This window comes from Rosa rugosa, chromosome 2 (assembly GCF_958449725.1).
Source record: "Rosa rugosa chromosome 2, drRosRugo1.1, whole genome shotgun sequence".
NCBI classification, from domain to species: Eukaryota; Viridiplantae; Streptophyta; class Magnoliopsida; order Rosales; family Rosaceae; genus Rosa; species Rosa rugosa.
In genome coordinates this window covers 47,897,945-47,918,939 of record NC_084821.1, presented here as the reverse complement: position 1 = coordinate 47,918,939, position 20,995 = coordinate 47,897,945, and the positions used below count along the sequence as shown (strand labels likewise).

Below are 20,995 nucleotides of genomic sequence, written 5' to 3'. Positions count from 1 at the left end.
ATTGCGTTCCACATGTCCACGAACTCGTATCGACGAGCTCTACAACTTTCATGAAGGAAGTTTTCCCAAATTTTGAACGTATAAAAAGTCAACTTTGTTGACCCCCTAAAAACGTTCGTTTTCGAAAATAAAATCGTTCGAACTAATTCCACGACTTCTCCAAGCTTCGTACTCGCTCCTACTATCGTGAAATCATTTCTAAAAATCCACGGAATTTAATTTGGATTTTTTCGGGTATTACACTAATCTCATAATAATACAACTATAGAATGAAGGAAAGAATAATAGATACTAAATCTTCATTATATTAATAAAGATTAATCCCACAATAATACACTAAAAACAATATATTTTGAGTTTTTTCTTTCTTTCTTTCTTATAGTGAAATATAAAAAATTATTAGAAATCTAATCTTAAAAAGCTAAGATTAAGAAAAACGTTGTAGAACTTAATTTATTTTAATTTTCTAAATAGTTAAATAAAATTAATTTTTATTTGTTCAAATTAAGATTTTAAAATCGTGCTTTATAGTGGGTAGGCACGAGCACGGCCCGTTATTGACCCGGCACGAGCACGACCCGGCACGATATGGGCTCGGGCCATGGGCCGGGCCGGGCTTAATGTTTAAGTAAATGGGCCGGCACGAGCTCGGCACGATAATAAATGGGCCGGCCCAAGCACGGCATGAAGCACGACTAGGCCCGCTTAAAATGGCCGGGCCGGCCCGTTTGCCACCTCTAATTATGTAGAATACAAGTCGTTCTTGATGCTTGGCCAATATGATGTTCTCCCATGCATGTTAACATGTATGGCCTCCTGATCGTGTTGGAGCCATCTGCATGCAGGTTAGATTGATCGACCCCCATTCACAAGTCCCTCGTTGGTAGGTTGCTAAGTATCGGGGTCTTGCGAGACCCACGTGACGCTGGTGAATGTGTCAGCTTCTTGGAAGTCTTGGTCATCATCAGGCTTGACTTTTGGATGCATGCGGGCTTGCAAGATGGAATACCTTGGGGCTGCAGGGTCTAACTACTCTCACATAGTAATTGAAACTGGACCCAGATGTTAGTTGGGTTTCTGTGGGCAATGGATGGTTTATAATGTTCCTAAACTGGTGGATTATCTCCACCTGTCCAAATAACTTTATCCAAAAAAATAAAAATTAAATAATAATAATAATAATATAATAATAAATTCCTCCTATGGTACCTGAGGTATTGCTACTTGGACAGTTTGATACCCGATGTATTAAAGGGGACAGTTTGGTACCTGAAGTTAGACTCTGTTTGACACTTTGGTACTTCTGTTAATTTTTCTGTTAAATGTAAGGATAAAATTGACATTTAGAATATATGTATAAAAACATAATAAAAAAACATGAGTTTGTGGGTTGATTGCCGTTCTTCATAATTTTATAGGTATGAATTAATGTTTATGAGTTATGTTGAAGGTGAAATATTCGAATTTTATGTTAAAAAAATATAATAATCAAATATTTTTTTTGTACTACTCTCTATGAATCCACTGATTTTCCTCCAAAACTTAGATTTTTCCTCCTCTTCATAAACACAATGCGATGATATTATTTGGTATTATTTTAGGTCTTCATACCTATAAAATTATGAAGAAAATCAACCCACAAACTCATGTTTTTTTATTATGTTTTTATACATATATTCTAAATGTCAATTTTATCCTTACATTTAACAAACAAATTAACAGAAGTACCAAAGTGTCAAACGGAGTCTAACTTCAAGTACCAAACTGTCCCCTTTAATACATCAGGTATCAAACTGTCCAAGTAGCAATACCTCAGGTACCATAGGAGGAATTTACCCTAATAATAATAGTGTAGTTTTTGTTTATTGGGCCAATTTTCATATTTTGCACCAAATTAAGAAAACTAAACTACAAATTTCAGTACTCTAGAGAGAGGTGGACAAAATGACATTGAAAGAGAGAGAGAGAGAGAGAGAAACCTCACTGGTGCCCAAAATTGCAACTATAATTTTTGTTTTGTTCAGTCAACGATTAGGTCTTTAACAATTCAGCTAGTACAACCGGCATAACTGACATCCTCACTCTTCTATTGAAATCACATAGATCTATGCAAATATAGCCGATCTGGCCATATAAGGCCAAATCTCACTAGATCAACATTCGAATCGGGTTCTGACACTGTTAGTGTCGGATCGGTGGCCAAAATAGTTAAACCAAGGTTGCTAGTTCAATTGTTGTTTCCAACTAAATCATTGAATCGATAACAATGGGTCACCCCTATTTTAGGGATTGTAATTTACTACTGAAAGATAAATTAAAAATACACTATGCCAATAATATCATCAGACGACAGATTATAATTGTTATCTTATAACTTTAAAATTTATTGCTAGTACCCTGCCGTCTAATAGCTCATTCAAATGACGGAGAATCATCGTCATCTCAAAGCAACTCAAATCATAGAATCTTCCTAATATACTGTCATTTAAATTTTAAAGATACCTAAATATGAAATTTTTGAGATGGCTCCGGATCAAGGGACACCAAATTTTACACAAATTTTGACATATCTTGTGAGCCATTAGATTTTAAAATATTCAATGGTTTAGATTTATTATTTGAATGATGTCAACACAACACCAAGTGATGTGGAAATTACATGGCATTACATATTTCTTAAAATTAAACTTTTCTTCATTAAAAGATAAAAACAAAATTAAAATTTAGAAAATCAAAATCAACAAAAACTAAAAAGAGAAAAAGAAGAAGAACGAGCAGAAGAACAAGAATTCCCAGTTCCCATCAAAATTCGGTTCAATTATATTCCTCCTTATTTCAATCCCAAGTCCCTTGTAACGTGAGCTGATTTGCTGAGGGGTGATACTATGTGGTCATGCCCAGCAGACCCATGACAAGAATGTCATAATTGGGAAGAGATAGCCATGGAACAAATAATAGAAAAAGCTTGCTGCAAACAGGAAAATTTTCATCCGTTTGGTCCTTACCGTCATTTCTTCGTCAAAATCTCCGTTAAATTGCTGACGTGGCATTCCTTACACTCTGAAATGTCTATTATACCCTCACTTATTTTTTTCTTTTATATTTATTTTATTTCTCTCTCTCTCTCTCTCTCTCTCTCTCTCTCTCTTCTCACGCAATACACACATCAAAAGTCCCAAAACAAAAAAACCGAACCAGAAAACCAAAAAAAAAAAAAACGTTTCTAAAGATAGGAAAGGCGCCATGAGTGATCAATAATTCAACACCACCACCAGCAGTCCAGCACCACCCGCGGCTCCACCACCTACGGAGCATGCCTAAGCTCCTCTGCCAAGCCACGACCTCCTTCTTCTCTAACCTCCTCACCTTTCTCTTCCTCTCCCTCCTCATCTTCTCCTTCTGCACAATCGTCGAGAACGACACCCACCTCCTCACCGCCTTCGTCGACCGCAACCCTTCCCTCAAGTCCCTCTTCTCCCGCCTCGACCTCGCTGCTAACCCCTCCTTCCGATCCCCCTCTCCCGACTCCCCTTCTCCGGCCACCTCTGCCTCTGCCACCGCCCCTTCCTCCACTCACCCCCGTCGGAACCCTCGACGAGGATTTCTTCTCCGGCGACGACGACGACGACTCCCGCGCCCTCTTTGGCTCCACCCGCAAAGCCCCAATCTTCATCTTCTCTCACTTCACCTCTAAATTAGGGTTTATTGGAACTAGAGTTTCCGACATGGCCCGCTCCGGCCTCTCCTTCAAAGCCGACCAATTCACCATCTCCGTGGATTCGAGGTTTTGAGAAGGAGATTTCTGGGTTTATGTTGATGTGGATAATTGTGGATATAATTGTGGCGTTTGTGTCTGCTATGGATGCTTGGATTGCTATAGTGGATTCTAGGAAGAGTGGGAAGGAGATTGTCAAGGAAGGGTTGCAGTTGGTGGGATCGATGTTCAGCCAAGCTCTGCAAATAAAGTGCTAACCTAGAACAAGAAGAAGATCCGGGGAGGAGTTGGAACATGAAGAAGATTCGGATCAGGATTTGGAAGAGGAGTCAGAAGAGGAATCAGATGAAGATTCCGATGATGTGGAGGCGGTGGCGGAGGGGAAAATGGAGGTGGTGGTGGTTGATGAGGAGGAGGAGATAGATGATTTTAATGATCCAACAACGAGAGAAGAATGCATGGAGGATCTATTGCTTGTGTGCTGTGTGCAGTTGGATGGGATTGAGTATGAAACAAGGCGATGAGGGGGAGATAAATAGAGGAGAGAGGGGAGGAAGAAGAAGAGGTTAGAGAGAGAGAGAGAGAATAAAATAAATATAAAAGAAAAAAATAAGTGAGGGTATAATAAACATTTTAGAGTGTAAGGAATGCCACGTCAGCAATTTAACGGAGATTTTGACGGAGAACTGACGGTAAGGACCAAACGGATGAAATTGGAGAGTTTAGAGACTTTCTAGATGAAATTGAAAAGCGAGGGAATGAAACGTCGACTCCCTATAAGTATAGGGAGTAAACAGTATTTTGTCCTAATTAATTTAACACTAGGTGCTCTAAGATGGAGTTTTTTGTATCATATGTAAAAAAAAAAAAAAAAAAACTGAAAAAGACAAAAAATAGAAGAGAAAACAAAAAAGAGAGAGCAGTTTTAGCATAGTAAAACTGTAAAACTCACTTTGTCTATTTCATAATCCACACTCCACCATGATTAGGGGTGCGTTTGGAGGGGCTTTTTTGCTCCCCTGCTTATAAGCACCTGACCTGTGTGCGTTTGGTAAAGCAGCTTTTGGCTAGCTTTTGGCAGAAGCCACTGCTTCTTTTGGTCGAAAAGCCGAAGCCAGCAACCCCATGCTTTTAGAAGCAGGCACTGGCTTTTCCACTGTAGCGGGAGTTACTGTAGTTTAATGAACATTTCGAAATACCGGGTTGTGTCCTCTCTTCCTTTCAGCAATTACACCACACTGCCATCAAACCCTTGCTCTTGCATCTCGCTGACTGCCTCCTCTCATTCCTGTTCGAAGCCTCAATCCAATCCCCAGATTTTCGTACCAGGCTCTGAAAATCGAAAGCTCTGCAGGTATTAATAACTCCTCCCTTTTCCATTTCAGTTCCTATTTCATCTTTCATTTCTCAATCTATGATTCCCTATCTGGGTTCTTCTTTGATTCGCTTAATGCTCATCTGGGTCATGCTTCTATATTCAAATCCCTATCTGGGTTCTTCTTTGATTCGCTTAATGCTCAGCTTCCGTTTGTTAATAGTGGTTTTGGGGATTATAGGATTTTAAAGTTTTCGTTTTTCTCTTTCTTGATCTACTCTTTCTCTCCATCATTCTGGTTTGTGAGTTTTGTGGCAAGTTAATTTTATCGTTTCATATGTTTGGATTTAGTTTATTTTTTGTGGGAAACTCTAATCTAGGAGCTCTTGTGTTTGTTCATGATAGTTAATTTTTAATTGCCTTGCTTGGTTTTCTGATTGGGAATGTGATGGCTTGAAAAGCATATGTAATTTAATGGGTTTTGTCTTTGTTGGTTGAGTATTTGTGTGGATTGCAGGTTGCAAATTGTCTGGCATTTGCTGATAATTAAAAATCTGGGTTATGGTCGATTTTGATTTATTATTTCTTTCAAAATCTGGGTTTTTCTTCTTCTTCTTCTTCTTCGAACTTGTCTGCTCAATGGCACCACTAAGTTATCGTGTTTGTCTGCTCAATGTTGTTTCTACTTCTAGCACAGACACAAAAGACTGTTGTGATGCTTTTAAATGTTTGAGATGTTGATATTCTGCAATTGGTATAGACCCATGTAAGTAGATATTTAAGTTGGAACTGTGATTTTGGAACTGAGGAGTGTTAATTTTGGGAACTGTTGCCTTCTGGTTTTGGATACTGATCTCAACATCATGGTTATGCAACAGTTATAGATTGAGATTATACACTCTGTGATGCAAGATTAGATTCAGTTGTATAGATTGGAATTTACTCTCTGTTCTCATTCTCTGTACTGGTTGCTTGTTGTTTTTATTTCACTTGATTAGATAGAGTTATAGATTGATGATACTTTGCACTCTCTGTGCTGCAAGATTAGGATTTGCTCCTGCTAGTTACTTTGTTTGTTACTGGTCTTGATGATAATTTACACACTGCTGCAAGATTAGGATTTGCTCCTGCCAGTTGCTTAGTTTGTTATTGGTCATGATTTGCTCAAACCTTAGTTTCTCTGCTACCTTTGCTCCATTTGCAGAACCTGATAGATCAGATGCTCCTAAGTCCTAACTGCTTTCTTACGAGATCATGAAGCCCATTCTGGTCCCATATCTTTTTTTTTTTTTTGGATAGAATTCTGGTCCCATATCTTGTCATGAGCTAGAAGCATATCTTTCCATTCTTTATCCAATTTTTTAGCATGGTCTGTTGGCCGCCAGTGGAATTTTACCTTTTAATATACTAGTCTAACATGTATGTATATGATAATATGAAGAAGCATTCAGAGTATTTTAATTACAATAGTACCCGTAAGGAGTAGACTCCATTTAATAATAATAGTTTTTGTAATATTTGATTCTACAAAAAAATGAATTTTATACTACATATATAAATTCCAGAATGTATATAGCTATGTAACATGTATGGTTATGCTTGTTCCTTCATTCTGTTGGCGCTTATTAATCTCAGTATGGAAGTTCTAGCAAGTATATGTTTTATACTAAAAGTCTCTTGGTTTCTTTTCCTACTAGATAGGTGACCTTGGAGTTCTTGGAACTGGAATACCAATAGGAAAACTTGATATGTATGTTGCTGCAGCTGGTATTAATTCAGAGTCATTGGGAGATCAAGCGGAATACCAAGCAACGCAGCAAGTTATATTATCTTTCATCATGTAAAACTTAGCTAGGAAACTTGAAAATTGAAATGTATGAATGCAATAACAATGTTCCTTAAATCAAATAAATTGATGTTTCACAAGGCTTTTGGTACAAATATTGATCATGGTTTGCATTCAATTTGATTTCCAATTGATTGTTATTGTGCATTAGGTAAAATGAATTAAAAAACTAGAATTCGGTTATCTAATATTAATCATATGGTCACTGTGATTTATAAAAATTAAAAGTTAACAAAAATTTATCACGCCATAATAAAGATTAAAATGATAACAAGAGCATTTGAACAACATTGTATTACCAAACAATCCAGGCAAAATAATCTCTTATGTCCAATTTGGTCATTCCACAAACAAAAAGCACAAGCCAGTTTGAGTTTACCAAACACTTTGACACTGCTTTTGTCACTGACAGCACTTATAAAAAGCCAGTTTACCAAACACTCAGCTACTTTGCTTTTCAGCCACTTATTCTCAGAAATAAGCAGAAGCCAGCTTTTCTGAGAAGCACAGCCATACCAAACATAGCCTAGATCTCCGGCTTAATGCACCAGTGGGTCAAAATTGCGTATTGGGCCTTATTTGGTCCTTTGCTAAATGATGGATCCCGTCTTGTTTAAAAAAACCTCAGTAAACCAAAGTCACGTGCGCATCACATGATCTTAAACCCTGAGACTCCTTTCCGTTATAGGGTCTTGATTTCCCGGGCAAAAAACCCAATCAACAACCCAGAGCGATTATGGTCACCAAGCTCTTCCTCCTCAGACCTCACTCTCTTCCCCTCTTCACTCTCCCCTCTAAATTCCTCTTCCCCAAACTACCCTCGCTCCCCAAAAGATTCCCCATCCTCTCCCTCTCCTTCTCCACCACCTCCACCCACCCCCAATTTCCAGACCCAGACCTCTCCTATGGACCCTCCCTCCACAAGGGCACCAAGCCCCCAACCCCCATTTCCCACTTCGCAGACCAGCCAATCGAACAAGACGAGGAGGAAAACCTAACCGACGAAGAAAGCTTCAGTAGGGTTTTCAACATCGCCGCCCTCCGAGTCCCCGCAAAAGACTGTTTTGCCCTCGAGAGCCGCCTCCGGGGACACCTGCTGAACTGGCCTCGCGTCCGCAACATCGGCCGAGTCCCCGGCGACGAAGTCGAAGACGACCTCGCCGAGCTCCTCGCTAATAATAGAAATCAAAGCAACGAAGAGGAAGACCAAAGCAGCGGCGTCGTTTCACTGAACCGCCGCGTGTACGGGAAATCCGACGGCGACGGCGAGCCGCTGAGTGCGGTGCTGTACAGAGAGAAGCTGGCGAAGACGTTCGACTCGCGCGGGTATGTGAATTTTCGGAACCTGGCGAAGATGTCGAGGCCGAACCAGAAGAAGAGGAGGGTTACGGAGGAAGATAACGGCGGTGAAGGGAGGAAGAGGAACCGGAAGGGTGAGTTTTCGGTGCTGGAGGTTGTGGAGGATGAAGAAGAAGAGGGAGAGGACTTGAAGGGTTTGCTGGGGGATGAGTTTCAGGGGAGGAAGAGTTGGAGGGGTTCGACGCGGTTGTTGCTCTTGGATGAACGGTATGGGGATAAAGGCGTGGAGGAGTTGCCTCAGGCAATCCAGGTTTGCTTCATTAACAACTTGCTTGCATTAGGGTTTAGGGTTTAGGGTTTAGGGTTTAGGTACCAAATTGTAGTTTTTGTTGCAATGTAGCTGAATTTTGGTAGGATTTGCATATGGGACCGACTCATGATCCAAAAATGTGGAAGCATGCTCTTGGACAGAGTCAGTTGCGTATGGAAGTGTTTAAGTTCGGGTTTGTTTCTCTTGATTGTTGCAAGATACTATATGCTCAACTTGAAAGGTGTTGGTCTCTTTGAGAGAGAGAGAGTGAGATATTATGCTACCCACCTCGTATTAATGCTATTTATTCGGTATTAGAGCAATCTACTTTGGAAGTGCTAATGTAAAATGAGTTCCGGTCCATTCCTGAAATCTACTTTACAGAATTAGGCTTTGGTGCATCACTGCCATCACATGACGGTTTTCATTTCAAGATCTTATATTTCATTGTTTTGTGACACCATGATTCAGTGATGTGATGTTCGTTTCATATTCTTTACAGGCTGTGATGAAGGAAAATACCTCGAAAAGCATGGGGCCTGCTATTGAGCTTGTGAGATGCAGACTGACTCTTTTGTATGATTACTGGCAGATGAATGAGGTATTTCAAACAAGGATATCTTAGGTGTGTTTATTTAGTCCACGCTATTCTTATCTTGCCATTTTCATTTTGTTCTTCAAACTTTTGAAACCTTTCTTCCATCTCATGTGGTACATTATCGTTCATCTATCCAGCAAACCAAGTTTAACTCTGAAAACAGATTAAAAAGATCTTGTAGCCAATTTGTTTCCTCACTTGAAGGACTTGTTGTGACTTTTCAATCATGCACTGGTTATTTTCGGCTTTTTGTTGAAGGAATATGTTTTATCAGTTAAACATGTACATTTAATAAGCTTGAGTCCAAGGACCTGCTAAATGGTTATAATATCCATGGTTCTAACTGTTGTGACAGATATTGGAGGCTTTGCTCCCCGAAGGTATGATTGTTCCTTCGGCCTTTGAAACAGTCGGCCATATTGCACACCTAAACCTGAGAGATGAACATTTACCTTACAGAAAGTTTATAGCTAAGGTACTCATTCTAGAATATAATTATAATGACCATTTCAGCAATCTGCTGCACAACAGCTGTATCAATTAATAGGCGACAAAAATTATGTTCTATTTACAGGTGATTCTTGATAAAAATAAGCCAAAGATTCAGACAGTTGTAAATAAAATCGATGCCATTCAAAATGACTATAGAACAATGCAGCTTGAAGTTTTAGCTGGGAATCATTCGCTTGTGACAAAAGTAGTTGAGAATGGTTTGCGATTTCAGGTTGACCTAGCAACAGTGTATGTTCCTTAGCAAATGGTTCGAATTCTTCTTTTTACTAGTGCACAAAACTGATAAGTTTCTGTGTTCATTATGTTACTGTGAGGAATTTTCTGGTTATTTTGATGCTAAAAATTTCTCTTGACCTTCATGTCTCTTTACTTTATTCTTTTCGTAGTAATTCAGTGTCCATGGACATTGTCAAGATAATTGGGTCATGATGTTATCACCACCAAATGAGCTCTGAGCTGTTGCTTGAGATTCTACACCAAAGTTGTTTTGTTTCAGATTCTAGGGGCAGAGTTTTACTTGGTAGTTGGAGTGTGTGTGTGTGTGTGTATATTTATAGAGATCTCATGGAATTCACAATTGTCGACAAAGGGAGGATTCCCTGTTTTAGATTTGGCGTGTAGTGGTTTCTGGTTTGCCCTGATGTTTCTGGATTCCCTATTTTAAACTCGTCTTTTTTTTTTGTCTGTGTTTTTTGGTTTCTTATGAGAAAGACAAAGCTGTTGTATATTAAAATAAATGGCTTGTCAAGATCACATTCTTATGTTCTTTACTGCAGGTACTGGAATTCCAGACTTGCGACAGAAAGACAAAGGCTATTGAACAGCTTTACCCGCAATGATGTTGTGTGTATGTGTTCATCTTGGCCTGATTATACATATGTTTACAGTTACTCATATGCTGTATCTTTGAAACATAAAGAAAACATAAGAAAAAAAATGAAAAATGCTCTACCTGAGACATAGTTCCCTACAGGGATAATACTCTAATCATTATCTAGAGCTGTACATTTGAGTCAGATTGTAATATCCTGTAATAATTAGGGCATATTATAACAGAGAATTGAATTTGCTTCCTCATCTCCTACAATTTTAAAGCATCAATTTGAGCTGCTTAGTTTCATGCAGTCATATTTCTTTGCTATTGACAGGTGATGTTTTCTCTGGAGTTGGTCCAATAGCTATCTCTGCAGCAAAGATTGTAAAACGAGTTTATGCCAATGATTTGAATCCCCACGCTGTTGAATATCTGCAAAGAAATAGTGGCATCAACAAACTCGATAGAAAGATTAAGGTATGAAAGAATTCACTGCAGTAATATATAATCACAATGCTTTTTGTTTTTGATTGAGTGAGGAATCATGGGAATTGAGAAGTAGAATACTACATAACAGTTATTTCTTTGGAAGAGAGATTAGGTGAATATCAAAGCACAGCATGTGCTTGATCTGTCAAACAATCATGTATTTCTTCTCAGATGATTTTTAGCTTGATTAGTGAAGAAACAGTTATTACCCTATTTGTATTGCGAAAAAAAAAAAAAAAAACTGATTCTATTGTGAAAGTTTAGTAAAGTTCTCCTTTGTTGCCAAGATTATAAGCTGCTATGAATTAGTTGTGGTTGATGAAAAGCAAAATAACAAACCCCTACAGTCATAATCTTTCTTAACATTAGATTTCCCAAGTTAGCTTAACTATTATCTGTACGAAATTGTTTCACACTTTCTTTTCCTTTGAGTTTTCCTTTTTTTTCTTTCTTTTTTGTAGATCTCCCTGAATCAAATTAATCTTCTTCATTATTATATTCCTGTGATTTAAGGGGTGACTTAAGCAATGGTAGACAACATAGGCAGTAGCATTCCTATATCCCATACCTTCAGTCAATAGTAACTATTTTTCCTTTGCAGTTTTCCAACGGATGTTTTATATGAACAAGGAAATGGTTTGCTTCATATTAATTATCTTTTTACTATGGACTAGGTCTTTAATATGGATGGAAGGAGGTTCATTAGCGCCATGTTTGCAAGTGATAAAGCTAAATCCATTACACAAGTGGTGATGAATTTGCCAAAGGACGCTGCAGAGTATCTAGGTGATTTGGACTTCTATACTTCTGCTTAAAACTAAATTCATCCATTAATTATTGGTTTGAGGAATGCTCATTTATACTTGATCAACATGTAATAAATATTTTTTCGTACCAATTAAATTTACAATAGGGTTTTTTTTTTTTATTTTTTTTTTATGGTTAATTTAGTGATACAGGTAAACTCGGTAATCATATAATATTATAGTTTTGACCAAAAAAAAAAAATTATAATATTATAGTGTTCACCTGGTTTTTCGGGGATTCATCACATTTGGGCAAGTTGGGTTAATCTGTTACCGTTCATTAGACTCTGTTTTTGCCTCATTTAGAGAACCCTTTTTCTAGAACACAGGGAGGGATAAATGAGTTGATGACAGCTATTTTCCTGCACTGTGTGAAAGAGTAGTGAAGACCTGTAAAATCAGTTGGTTTCTAAAGTTGTTAAAGTCAGAGTCTGATTGCTACCGCACTACTTAAACTAATTATTTCTGATTTTGTCTAAATGCACAGATGCATTTCGGGGAATTTTAAGAGATAGATCCAAGGATGAAGAATTTAGCTTGCCAATGATCCATGTTTATGGATTCTCCAAAGCTGAAGATCCGGAGTTTGACTTCCATCAGGTACGGTGCTGAATGCGCTCACATGTCTGTATTTCAGGCTTTATTTATACCTTTCATCAGTTTTTCATCCCTTCGTTTTGTAAATCAATGCAGAGAATAAGAATCGCACTGTCAGAAGTGGCAGTTGATGTAGAAATGCGTAGGGTTCGCCTTGTTGCACCAGGGAAATGGATGTTGTGTGCATCATTTATCCTCCCAAAGAGTGTAGCTTTTTCAAAACCAGTGGATATATAAATAGGTTGAGCTGAGGTTCGTGAATGTTGTACATAAATTAGATAGATCATAGATTGTATATGGTGCTGTAGTCAGCTTAAGCAAAATTGCTTTTAGCATCCATAACCGTACCATTTTGAAATTATAATGTATCAAAATTCACTTCCATTTTCCTGTTTATCCCCTGAGTTCTAGCTATGGGAGCAAACTAAGCCCCGTTGGCATCTCCTATTCCCTCTATCGAGAATTCCACTTATGACACGTTTACTTACTTGGAATGGAAAATAATTATGAATCGGAGACAAGTGGAATGAGAGAAGAAAAGAATCGGTATTGATTCCGGAGGATTGATTCCTAAACCCATCTCCCCCCTTCGTTATCAAATTCCTGAGTATTCAGGAATCGATTCCTGATAAAGAGGTGGGACCTACACCAATTCCGATTCTGTCATGTTTTAGTAAACGCAGGAATTCTTTTACTCGGAATCATTCCAATTCCTTTATATGTTAGTAAACACATGAATGTTTTTATCCCGTAATCATTCATTTCCATTCCAAGTAAGTAAACGTGCCCTTAAAATGCCCTTAATAAATTAGGAACTTGATTTTCACTCTCCCTCTTCTCTTCATCATTAAGTAAGTTTGAATATTTTGAAGAGAAAAAGGAGTGTGACCCACTAATTATTTTGATACGTTGCATGCTTATTGTCCAACTATCTGTCGCAAATCTGTTGCAAATAAGCGACTAGCTCTCGAGTGATACAAGAATAATTTCAAGCACACCTGGTGTTGTGATATTAAATCATTATACTCTCTGTGTATATATGTAGGTTACAAATCAACTTGGGAGCCAAAGATCCGATATTCCGATATTTTTCTTAATTCCCCATTTTGGTTCACCAAGACAAAACAGTAGTCTAATTTTTTTTTGAGAAGAAACAAAACTGTAGTCTAGAGTAGGGTTTGACCACCAAGAGGTTAGATCCTTAAAACCAAGAGTTTAAACTCTATGAAACTACTCAAATTTCTGTAATTTGACTTTATCCGAAATTTCTGTTTTCTCGATATTTTAATTGATACCCGAAACTTTCATCAAAATTGTTAAAGTGGTTTAAACTCGTGATCCTTGCTTAAAACCTAGATAAAAAGTTAAATTTTAAAAATCCGAGCACATTCAAACACAAAAGATTGAAGAAAAAAAACACACTCCATAAAACGAAATTGTAAATGAAAATGGGCCGTGGCACACAATCTGAAGAGACAGCCCAAAGTCGAAGCCCATATCCTCACAAAAAGAGAAAAAGGAATTAAAAGGAAAGAGAAAAGAAACACCTGTCATTCGGAGTTGAAAATCAGCATATACCCCTTTCTCCACTCTCAAGTCTCATCACCATTTCTGCGTTTATTAGAAACCAAAAACCCCCCCCTCTCTCTCTCTCCCCTCTATTCTCAACCTTCACCATTCTCCCGTCAACTCCCAAACTCTCTGAACCAAAAACCCTCCGCAAATGAATCACCCACAACCCCAAGACCCCGCCGACCCCCAACTCCCCCAAATCAGAATCCACCACCCCAACTCTCCCCGCCACCACTCCTCCCCCTCCGGCGCCACCCCCACCCCCACCGCCGGCGCCCGCCGCAAGCTCGGCGTCGCCGTCGACCTCTCCGACGAGAGCGCCTACGCCGTCCGCTGGGCCGTCGATCACTACATCCGCCCCGGCGACGCCGTCATCCTCCTCCACGTCAGCCCTACCTCCGTACTCTTCGGCGCCGATTGGGGCTCCACCGACCTCTCCCTCGCCGCCAACGACGAGCTTGTCGACCCCTCCCACGACGTCCACAACCACCACTCCAAGCAGAACCTCGAGCACGATTTCGATGCCTTCACCGCCGCCAAGGCCGGCGATCTCGCTCGCCCCTTGAAGGAGGCTCAGATTCCCTACAAGATCCACATCGTCAAGGACCACGATATGAAGGAGCGGCTGTGCCTGGAGGTCGAGAGGTTAGGGCTCAGTGCGGTCATCATGGGGAGCCGAGGCTTCGGGGCGGTGAAGCGTGGCAGTGATGGTAGGCTTGGCAGTGTGAGCGATTATTGTGTGCATCACTGTGTTTGTCCTGTTGTAGTTGTACGTTATCCTGAGGATAAGGATGATGACAATGGTGGCGGAGCTCCTGCCGCTGCGGCTGTGGTTGCCGTTAAGGAGGAAGAGGCTGTGATCAAGCCCGTCCCCGCCGAGAAAGAGCATCTTAAAGGTGAGGGATTGTGACACTAATTGGTGGTTTAATTTGTGCACACTGGACATATATGCTTGTTTTTGTATAGCATATGTGAACTGTGATCCGATGATTTTCTATTCATTTTGGTTATAACTTGGTGTTTCATTAGCTTGTCTGTGTAAATCTTTTGATAGATCCTGATGAGAACCGTCATTTCAGCGATCACTATGAAAGTTATAGCGGCTCTTTTGATTTGATTAATTTTGGATGTAGCTGAATGGAACTCCTCATCGTCCTTTGCTTGCAATGTGTACTGAACTGTATAAGTTTATTTTATCTTATAAGTTTTCAGAGCACGTTTGATTATGCAAATTTTGATCTTGGCAATGTTAATAGTTCATGACTATTCTCTGAAAGCATCATTAAGTTCTTTTATTTAGAAAAGTTGGATGCATTCACCTTTTTCTTTCCTTGAACAATCCTTCATTTAGATCAAGATGTGCACGGGTTCTAGGAAATGTTAAAATAATTATGCATTAGTTTCTGGCTGTTGAGCTTTTTTAATAACTTTTCTATGAAAGAAAAAAGTGTTGTCCAAGTTATGCCTTTACTAGTTGTGTGACTAGGTTTCGGCAAAAGCTGGACTGCCTTTTCTCCCATTAAGTGGCAGAGTAAGTTTCCATGCCAAATGGTATACCATTCACAAATTTTTGTTTAAGAAATTGATCAGCAGTCATCTTATTTTGCTATTCCTGGACATCACCTTTCCTATCCCATGGCTCCCAAAAGTAGATGTAATTGTATAAGGTTAGTTGTAAGTTGAGAAGGTTAAGAGGATGTCTATTCTTATTCCACTAGTCTGCTGCTGTTAGATTTGCCCCACTCTGCTAGATACCCCTTCCTGGTTGTTTTTAAATTAAACAGCTTCCATAAGGGACCTAAGTAGGATTCATGTATCAATACATGGTGAACAACAAATAACCTTATCTAGTTTCTGGGTAGCTGTGTATTTAGGAGTATAATTATCATTAGCATCCATTACTGCTTCTGGTTTCCTTACCAGAACAGGAGGTTTTGTTTCATCTAGTTTAAACTGATATGACTACATACTTCGGATCAAGTCTTCATCTAATATTATATTCTAGAAGGAAATTATAAAACTTACCATGTTTTCTCAAAATTCTCATTCTCATTAGGGCCTTATCCTTTAGCTTTTCCCTAAAGAACATTTTGAAGCTATTTTTTATGACCCACTGAATGAATATTAGGTGCCTACCAATCATGTTTTATCTATGTTAGAATACCAAGAATAAGATCTAGATACAATTGTTCTGTACTTGTTGATCAAGCAATGTATTACGAGTCTGTGACACTGCCATATCTACTTAGATTCGTTTCAAATTGCACAAGTTTTGATTACATTTGGCATGTATCATCAATTATGGCCTATACATAAATGTGAAATTTACGTAAGAATATGCGTAATCTTAAATAAAAAACAGATATTTAGTTTCAAAATTGACAAGGGAACACTGCATAGTATCAGATAAAAAGCTTGTTTCTCAACCCTTTTGGCATGTTTCCTTGGCCTGCCTTGAAATTTAATTTTAAGATGATTTGTGCTATGAACTTTAATACTGGTCTATAAGAGCGTATCTTTAGGATGGGTTGCACATGCATGATGTTAATGGTTGTTTGTCTTGTGGCAGATGCTTAGTAGGTCTTCCAAGTAATAGTTTGATCTTCCCAAGTAAAGGTATGCCCTTTTTTCTTGGTTCCCAAAAGTCTTTGTTTTGGCTCGTAAATTGTTGATGTTATTTTTGGCCCTTGAATCAATACCTCAGAGATAAGACTCATGATCACATGAAATTATAGCATCGTACCTTTTCTATCCAATTATATTTCTGGGAGTTTCATCTTCTCTTGCCTGCTAGTTTAACTTTTCACCAATAAACGGTTTTATTTCTTTAGTTGGTTAGAATGTGAATGAGTCAGCTGGTTTTATATAATGCAGTTTGTGTAGATGTCTGAGTCAACTGGGATTGGATTCAACTGGATTAGCTGACATGTAGAGGAGGAGTTAGTCCAGATTGGTGCTGCTAGCCTGCTCTTTCTCGTCCCACCCGTCCTCGCCAACTGCTTTGCCGTCTGCTGTAGTAACTTTGGGAGGATTGGAGTCGATATTTGTATGGTTAATGAATGAGGTTTCTGGAATTCAGGCGTTTGGAACTCTGTTTGACTGCTGTATGTGTGACCATACTCGTTTTTAATTTCAAGGATGTGCTTTGTTGTTGTTGCCAGTAATGCACATGTTATCATGAATCTGCATTGTTATACATGGATTTCTGGACAAACCCTAGTTGCTGCTATTACTACTATCTTTGGATGTTCATGTGTAAACTAGATTAGCTTTTGGGACTTTTTCAGTCTCCCTTTTGATTTTTTTTTTTGGTGGTTTGCTACCCACCTTTCTCGTGACCCGTGTGTTTAGTACAACTTTCGAAATGAACAAACTAGGACAAATACACCTCATCGGGTTAAGTTTCTTTTTCACTTGAATACCCTGTTTAGTTACAAGTCGTGTTATAGAACTCGGCCTTTTGTTTTTCTTTTCGTCTTCTATGCCAGAAGCGGTGTATATATCCTCAAGGGTTTGTTTTTGTATACAAAATTCATGCACCTTCTGGAGCGATCAACATCATTTTATCCGTACATTCAAACCTTGTGATGGCAACAGGATAGGAATTTGTTCGTTAGTGAATAATGTTGTAACGAAGAACTCATTTGCATGTGGCTTTGTCTTCCTAGTCAATATTAATATGGCCTAATGTCGGTGAACGCGGATTGGATCGATCGGAGTCAAGTCTTAACAAGCCAGGATAGAGTATCTCAATGACTCAATATCTCATATTTATAGAAATAGCTTTCAGATTAGGGCCGAGTCCACCTTTGAATTAGGTATTTTAATTCATGATAGACCAATGTCCAACGTTCTAGATGGAGATGGTGCAGCTTTAGCTTATCTTATTCTCTTTTTCAATGTTTGGTCTGCATCATGCATTTTACCCATAAGAAAAAGATAGCAACTAGACAACTAGTCACCATTAAAAACAAGAAAGTATATCCTCCTAAAATGGAGTAAATGAGAACGCAATTTAAGTCAAAAGCTTAATCCCGACCCAAAAAAACAAAAGCACTTCTATTAACACCATTCCATATTCAATTTGCAGTTATCGATGAGCATTTGATTTTGCTTATATAAGTTATGGCTTCAAATCTTCTGTCTCCAAAATCCTGTCTCTCTCCCTGTCTCCCTATAAAAACTTGACATTTGGCAATTAAAATTGACACATGGCCATTTCATTGACAGCACTTTGATAGCGTTAGCTCCCTTCCGTTTACTCTTCAAATCTTCATTGCTTTACTTTGCAAGTTTCCAGACCAAATATATTATATATATACTCTTTGCAATTTTGTTTTGTTTTAAACAGAATCAAAGCAAGGGGCTCAAGTGCTCAATCATCGGCCAGGTTCGAAGTTCCCTTGCTTGAAGATACCTGAGAAACATTCAATTAATTCTTCTGGTCTTGGGTTTTCAGTTAATTCACTTGGTTGTAAACTAAATATAGATCATTGAATTGTGTCCTTGTGGTTCTTCCATTTCCTCTATCTGGGTATTGATTATAAATGGATTTTCAAGGGAATCTATTCTAGCTTATATGTTTCTTTAATTACGTACTTCAAGGATTTGGAATCTGCAATTGGTGATGATAGTTTTGGTTTAAGGAGGTTGACTCATGTTTTAAAGACAAAGTTTCTAGCTTTTGGATGCTAAAATGTTGCGACTCCGCCCTGGTTTTTCTGGGTTCTTCCTTTGATTCTTCTGGAATCAATCTGGAATCGGATAGAAATTTCTAAAGAAAGCTAGTCATGATTCCGGTCTCCACAAAATGAATCTCTGTTAAAAACCAAGTTATGGACTGATTTCACGATTTGTCTTGTTAATGATGATGATTTGAAGAACCAATTGGAGAGGATGAGTGGGGGGTTTTCAAACAGAAATGGATGAAGATGGGAGACAGGAGGAGATGTTCTTTTTATTTTCAGAAACGATAGGTCTACGGCGTTAATTCTTGTCAGGTTAGTGTCCAGATGTCCAATTTCTATAGGAGGACAGGGAAGGAGACAGAGTTTAGGGACAGAAGATTTGGACCCATAAGTTATAAAATTTCAAAATTCCGTTCATGAATGACTAGCTGTTATATATTAGGGCTAAATACAAATTACTACCCTGTGGTTTAGGTCCAAAATCAATTCAGTCCCTGAACTTCTAATTTCATCAAAAACACCCCTGCACTTTCAATTTTGATCTAATAAGTCCAATTTGTTAGTTTTCCGACAATTGAGTTATTTAACTTGTTAATGTAGCTCATATATGGCCTATGTTTTATGATGTGGTGTCGAGGTGGTCTGCATAGTCAATTTAGGAGTGAGTCCTACTATTAAAAATAAATAGTTTTTCAACAAATAATCCAACTATAACTTGAATCCATAACATAATATTAATGAATTGGACCTATTAGATCAAAATTGAAAGTGCAGGGGTGTTTTTGATGAAATTAGAAGTCCAGGGACTGAATTGATTTTGGACCTAAACCACAGGGTACTAACTAATATTTAGCCCTATTAAAAAAGAAGTGTAATTAATATCAGCACCATTCAATATTCAATTTATAGCACTGCTATCCCAGCCGCTACACGCAGACATTCAACCAAGAAAAATGGGTTAGGCTAATATAACGCAAACCTTGATCTTAGATGCCACTATGATTCTTAGATGCCAACATTCAAGTTTGACAAAACCTTGATCTTCACATTATTTTATAAGTAAAATCTCCCACATACTCTCAGCATCATACGAAACTATGACCAAGACACAACGAAAGGAGGAGGAACGAAAGTTGTATCTTAGCTAAAATTACAGTAATATTCTTCAAATATACAGAACTATCTAACTAAAAGCCGTCGAAAGCTTTTGACCACAAAGATAAATAAAGCATGTTCTGTTCATATGAACGAAAGGGTTAACTGAAAAAATATGTGGTTTATAGACAACATCAACAGCAAAGAATAAAGAAGAAAAGAAAACAGCTAACAACAACAAAGCTATTTGCTACCAAAAGGTTCTACGTATGTGCGTTTAGAAATTTAAGTTGGAACTAATATCAATGGCTGTTCTCATCTCTACTGAGTTTGCAAATCCTAAGAACCGCGGTGGACGCATTACCAGCGCCGTCGATCACTTCCTTTTCCAGCCTCTGAATTGAGCTCATGATCGCCGTTGCTCTCCACTCCGATTCACCGCCATCATCTCCGTCACCATTCTTCTCTTCACCCACTTTCGGCCTTTTCAACGGTCTCATTGAACCACCAAACGAGGACATCCCATCAAACCCTACCTCATCCTGCATAATTAATTTGAAACTTTAGTTTCTGCACAAAATGTTACAAATCAAATAAAAAGGCAAAAAGGAAAAAAAAAAAAAAAACACGAAGAATTAAGATGATTCATACATCAGAATAATCCACATCTACATTCTCTCGCAGTCGCTTCGACACCGAAATCTCGGCTTCACTATCCGAACCACTCACTGCTGGTGGAGGCTGTGCCGGCGAGTAAGAACAGCATGACCATGGAACCACCTGGTTCTCATCCTCTTCATCCTCCTCATCCTCAACGTCATCATCTTCTTCATCTTCATCATCATCATAATAATCTTCTTCTTCTTCTTCATTCTCTGCCTCGCTTTCTTGCTCCTCGTTCAGGTCAATCTTACTACAGCTTCCAACGCAACTCTGGCAGACCGACACAGTCGGCGTCAGCTTGGCTCCGCAACCCGTCCACGGCGTCTGCGACTGGCACACGTGACAGAGAAGAACTCTCGGATGCTTCGCCACCAGAAAGTTAGCTCCGTGAACTTTCTCGTCGCAGTCCCAGCATAAACTCGCGCGGTCCGCCTCGCAGTACATCCGAGCTCTCACTCCACACAGCTCGCACTCTTTCATCTTCGCCTAGCTTTCTCTCCCAGTCAGCCAGTCTCGCACACCACGAATATATATGGAGCTAGCTCTCTCTCTTACGCACTGGATTTACGCAAATAACCCTATCGGGGACACTTCCGTCAATTTAGAACAGGTGAGAGAGAATGGAAAATATCTCTTCGGCAGCCTCATATCTTTTATACCCTGCTCTGAGGTCCA

At 38.8% G+C, this 20,995-nt stretch overlaps 3 protein-coding genes and 1 long non-coding RNA gene across 5 annotated transcripts; 3 read left to right on the top strand and 1 right to left on the bottom strand.

The window, feature by feature from the left end:
* The first annotated feature begins 4,790 nt into the window (after nucleotides 1-4,790).
* On the top strand, nucleotides 4,791-6,956 carry LOC133734019 (uncharacterized). Its single transcript, XR_009858015.1, has 2 exons — nucleotides 4,791-5,069; nucleotides 6,728-6,956. It is a non-coding gene; the product is annotated as an uncharacterized LOC133734019 (long non-coding RNA).
* Nucleotides 6,957-7,563: 607 nt separating this feature from the next.
* LOC133731916 (tRNA (guanine(37)-N1)-methyltransferase 1) lies at nucleotides 7,564-12,698 on the top strand. The gene is made up of 9 exons (XM_062159364.1): nucleotides 7,564-8,485; nucleotides 8,988-9,086; nucleotides 9,439-9,558; nucleotides 9,658-9,824; nucleotides 10,373-10,443; nucleotides 10,745-10,887; nucleotides 11,574-11,685; nucleotides 12,193-12,305; nucleotides 12,399-12,698. The coding sequence occupies exons 1-9, from the start codon at nucleotides 7,613-7,615 to the stop codon at nucleotides 12,537-12,539; spliced, it is 1,839 nt and encodes a 612-aa protein (XP_062015348.1). The 5' UTR covers nucleotides 7,564-7,612; the 3' UTR covers nucleotides 12,540-12,698.
* Nucleotides 12,699-13,881: 1,183 nt separating this feature from the next.
* Nucleotides 13,882-17,120, top strand: LOC133734818 (universal stress protein PHOS32-like). 2 transcript variants are annotated; one of them, XM_062162425.1, is made up of 3 exons: nucleotides 13,882-14,770; nucleotides 16,444-16,490; nucleotides 16,758-17,120. In XM_062162425.1, the coding sequence occupies exons 1-2, from the start codon at nucleotides 14,026-14,028 to the stop codon at nucleotides 16,449-16,451; spliced, it is 753 nt and encodes a 250-aa protein (XP_062018409.1). In that variant the 5' UTR covers nucleotides 13,882-14,025; the 3' UTR covers nucleotides 16,452-16,490; nucleotides 16,758-17,120. The 2 variants fall into 2 exon arrangements, with proteins under 2 accessions (XP_062018409.1, XP_062018408.1); XM_062162424.1 differs by having other exon boundaries at nucleotides 13,885-14,770; nucleotides 16,749-17,120.
* A 2,560-nt stretch (nucleotides 17,121-19,680) lies between these two features.
* LOC133731915 (zinc finger protein CONSTANS-like) lies at nucleotides 19,681-20,839 on the bottom strand. The gene is made up of 2 exons (XM_062159363.1): nucleotides 20,309-20,839; nucleotides 19,681-20,199 (listed from the first exon to the last, which is right to left on the bottom strand). Exons 1-2 carry the CDS (start codon nucleotides 20,798-20,800, stop codon nucleotides 19,960-19,962), a joined length of 732 nt encoding a protein of 243 aa, XP_062015347.1. The 5' UTR covers nucleotides 20,801-20,839; the 3' UTR covers nucleotides 19,681-19,959.
* Between the last annotated feature and the right edge of the window lie 156 nt (nucleotides 20,840-20,995).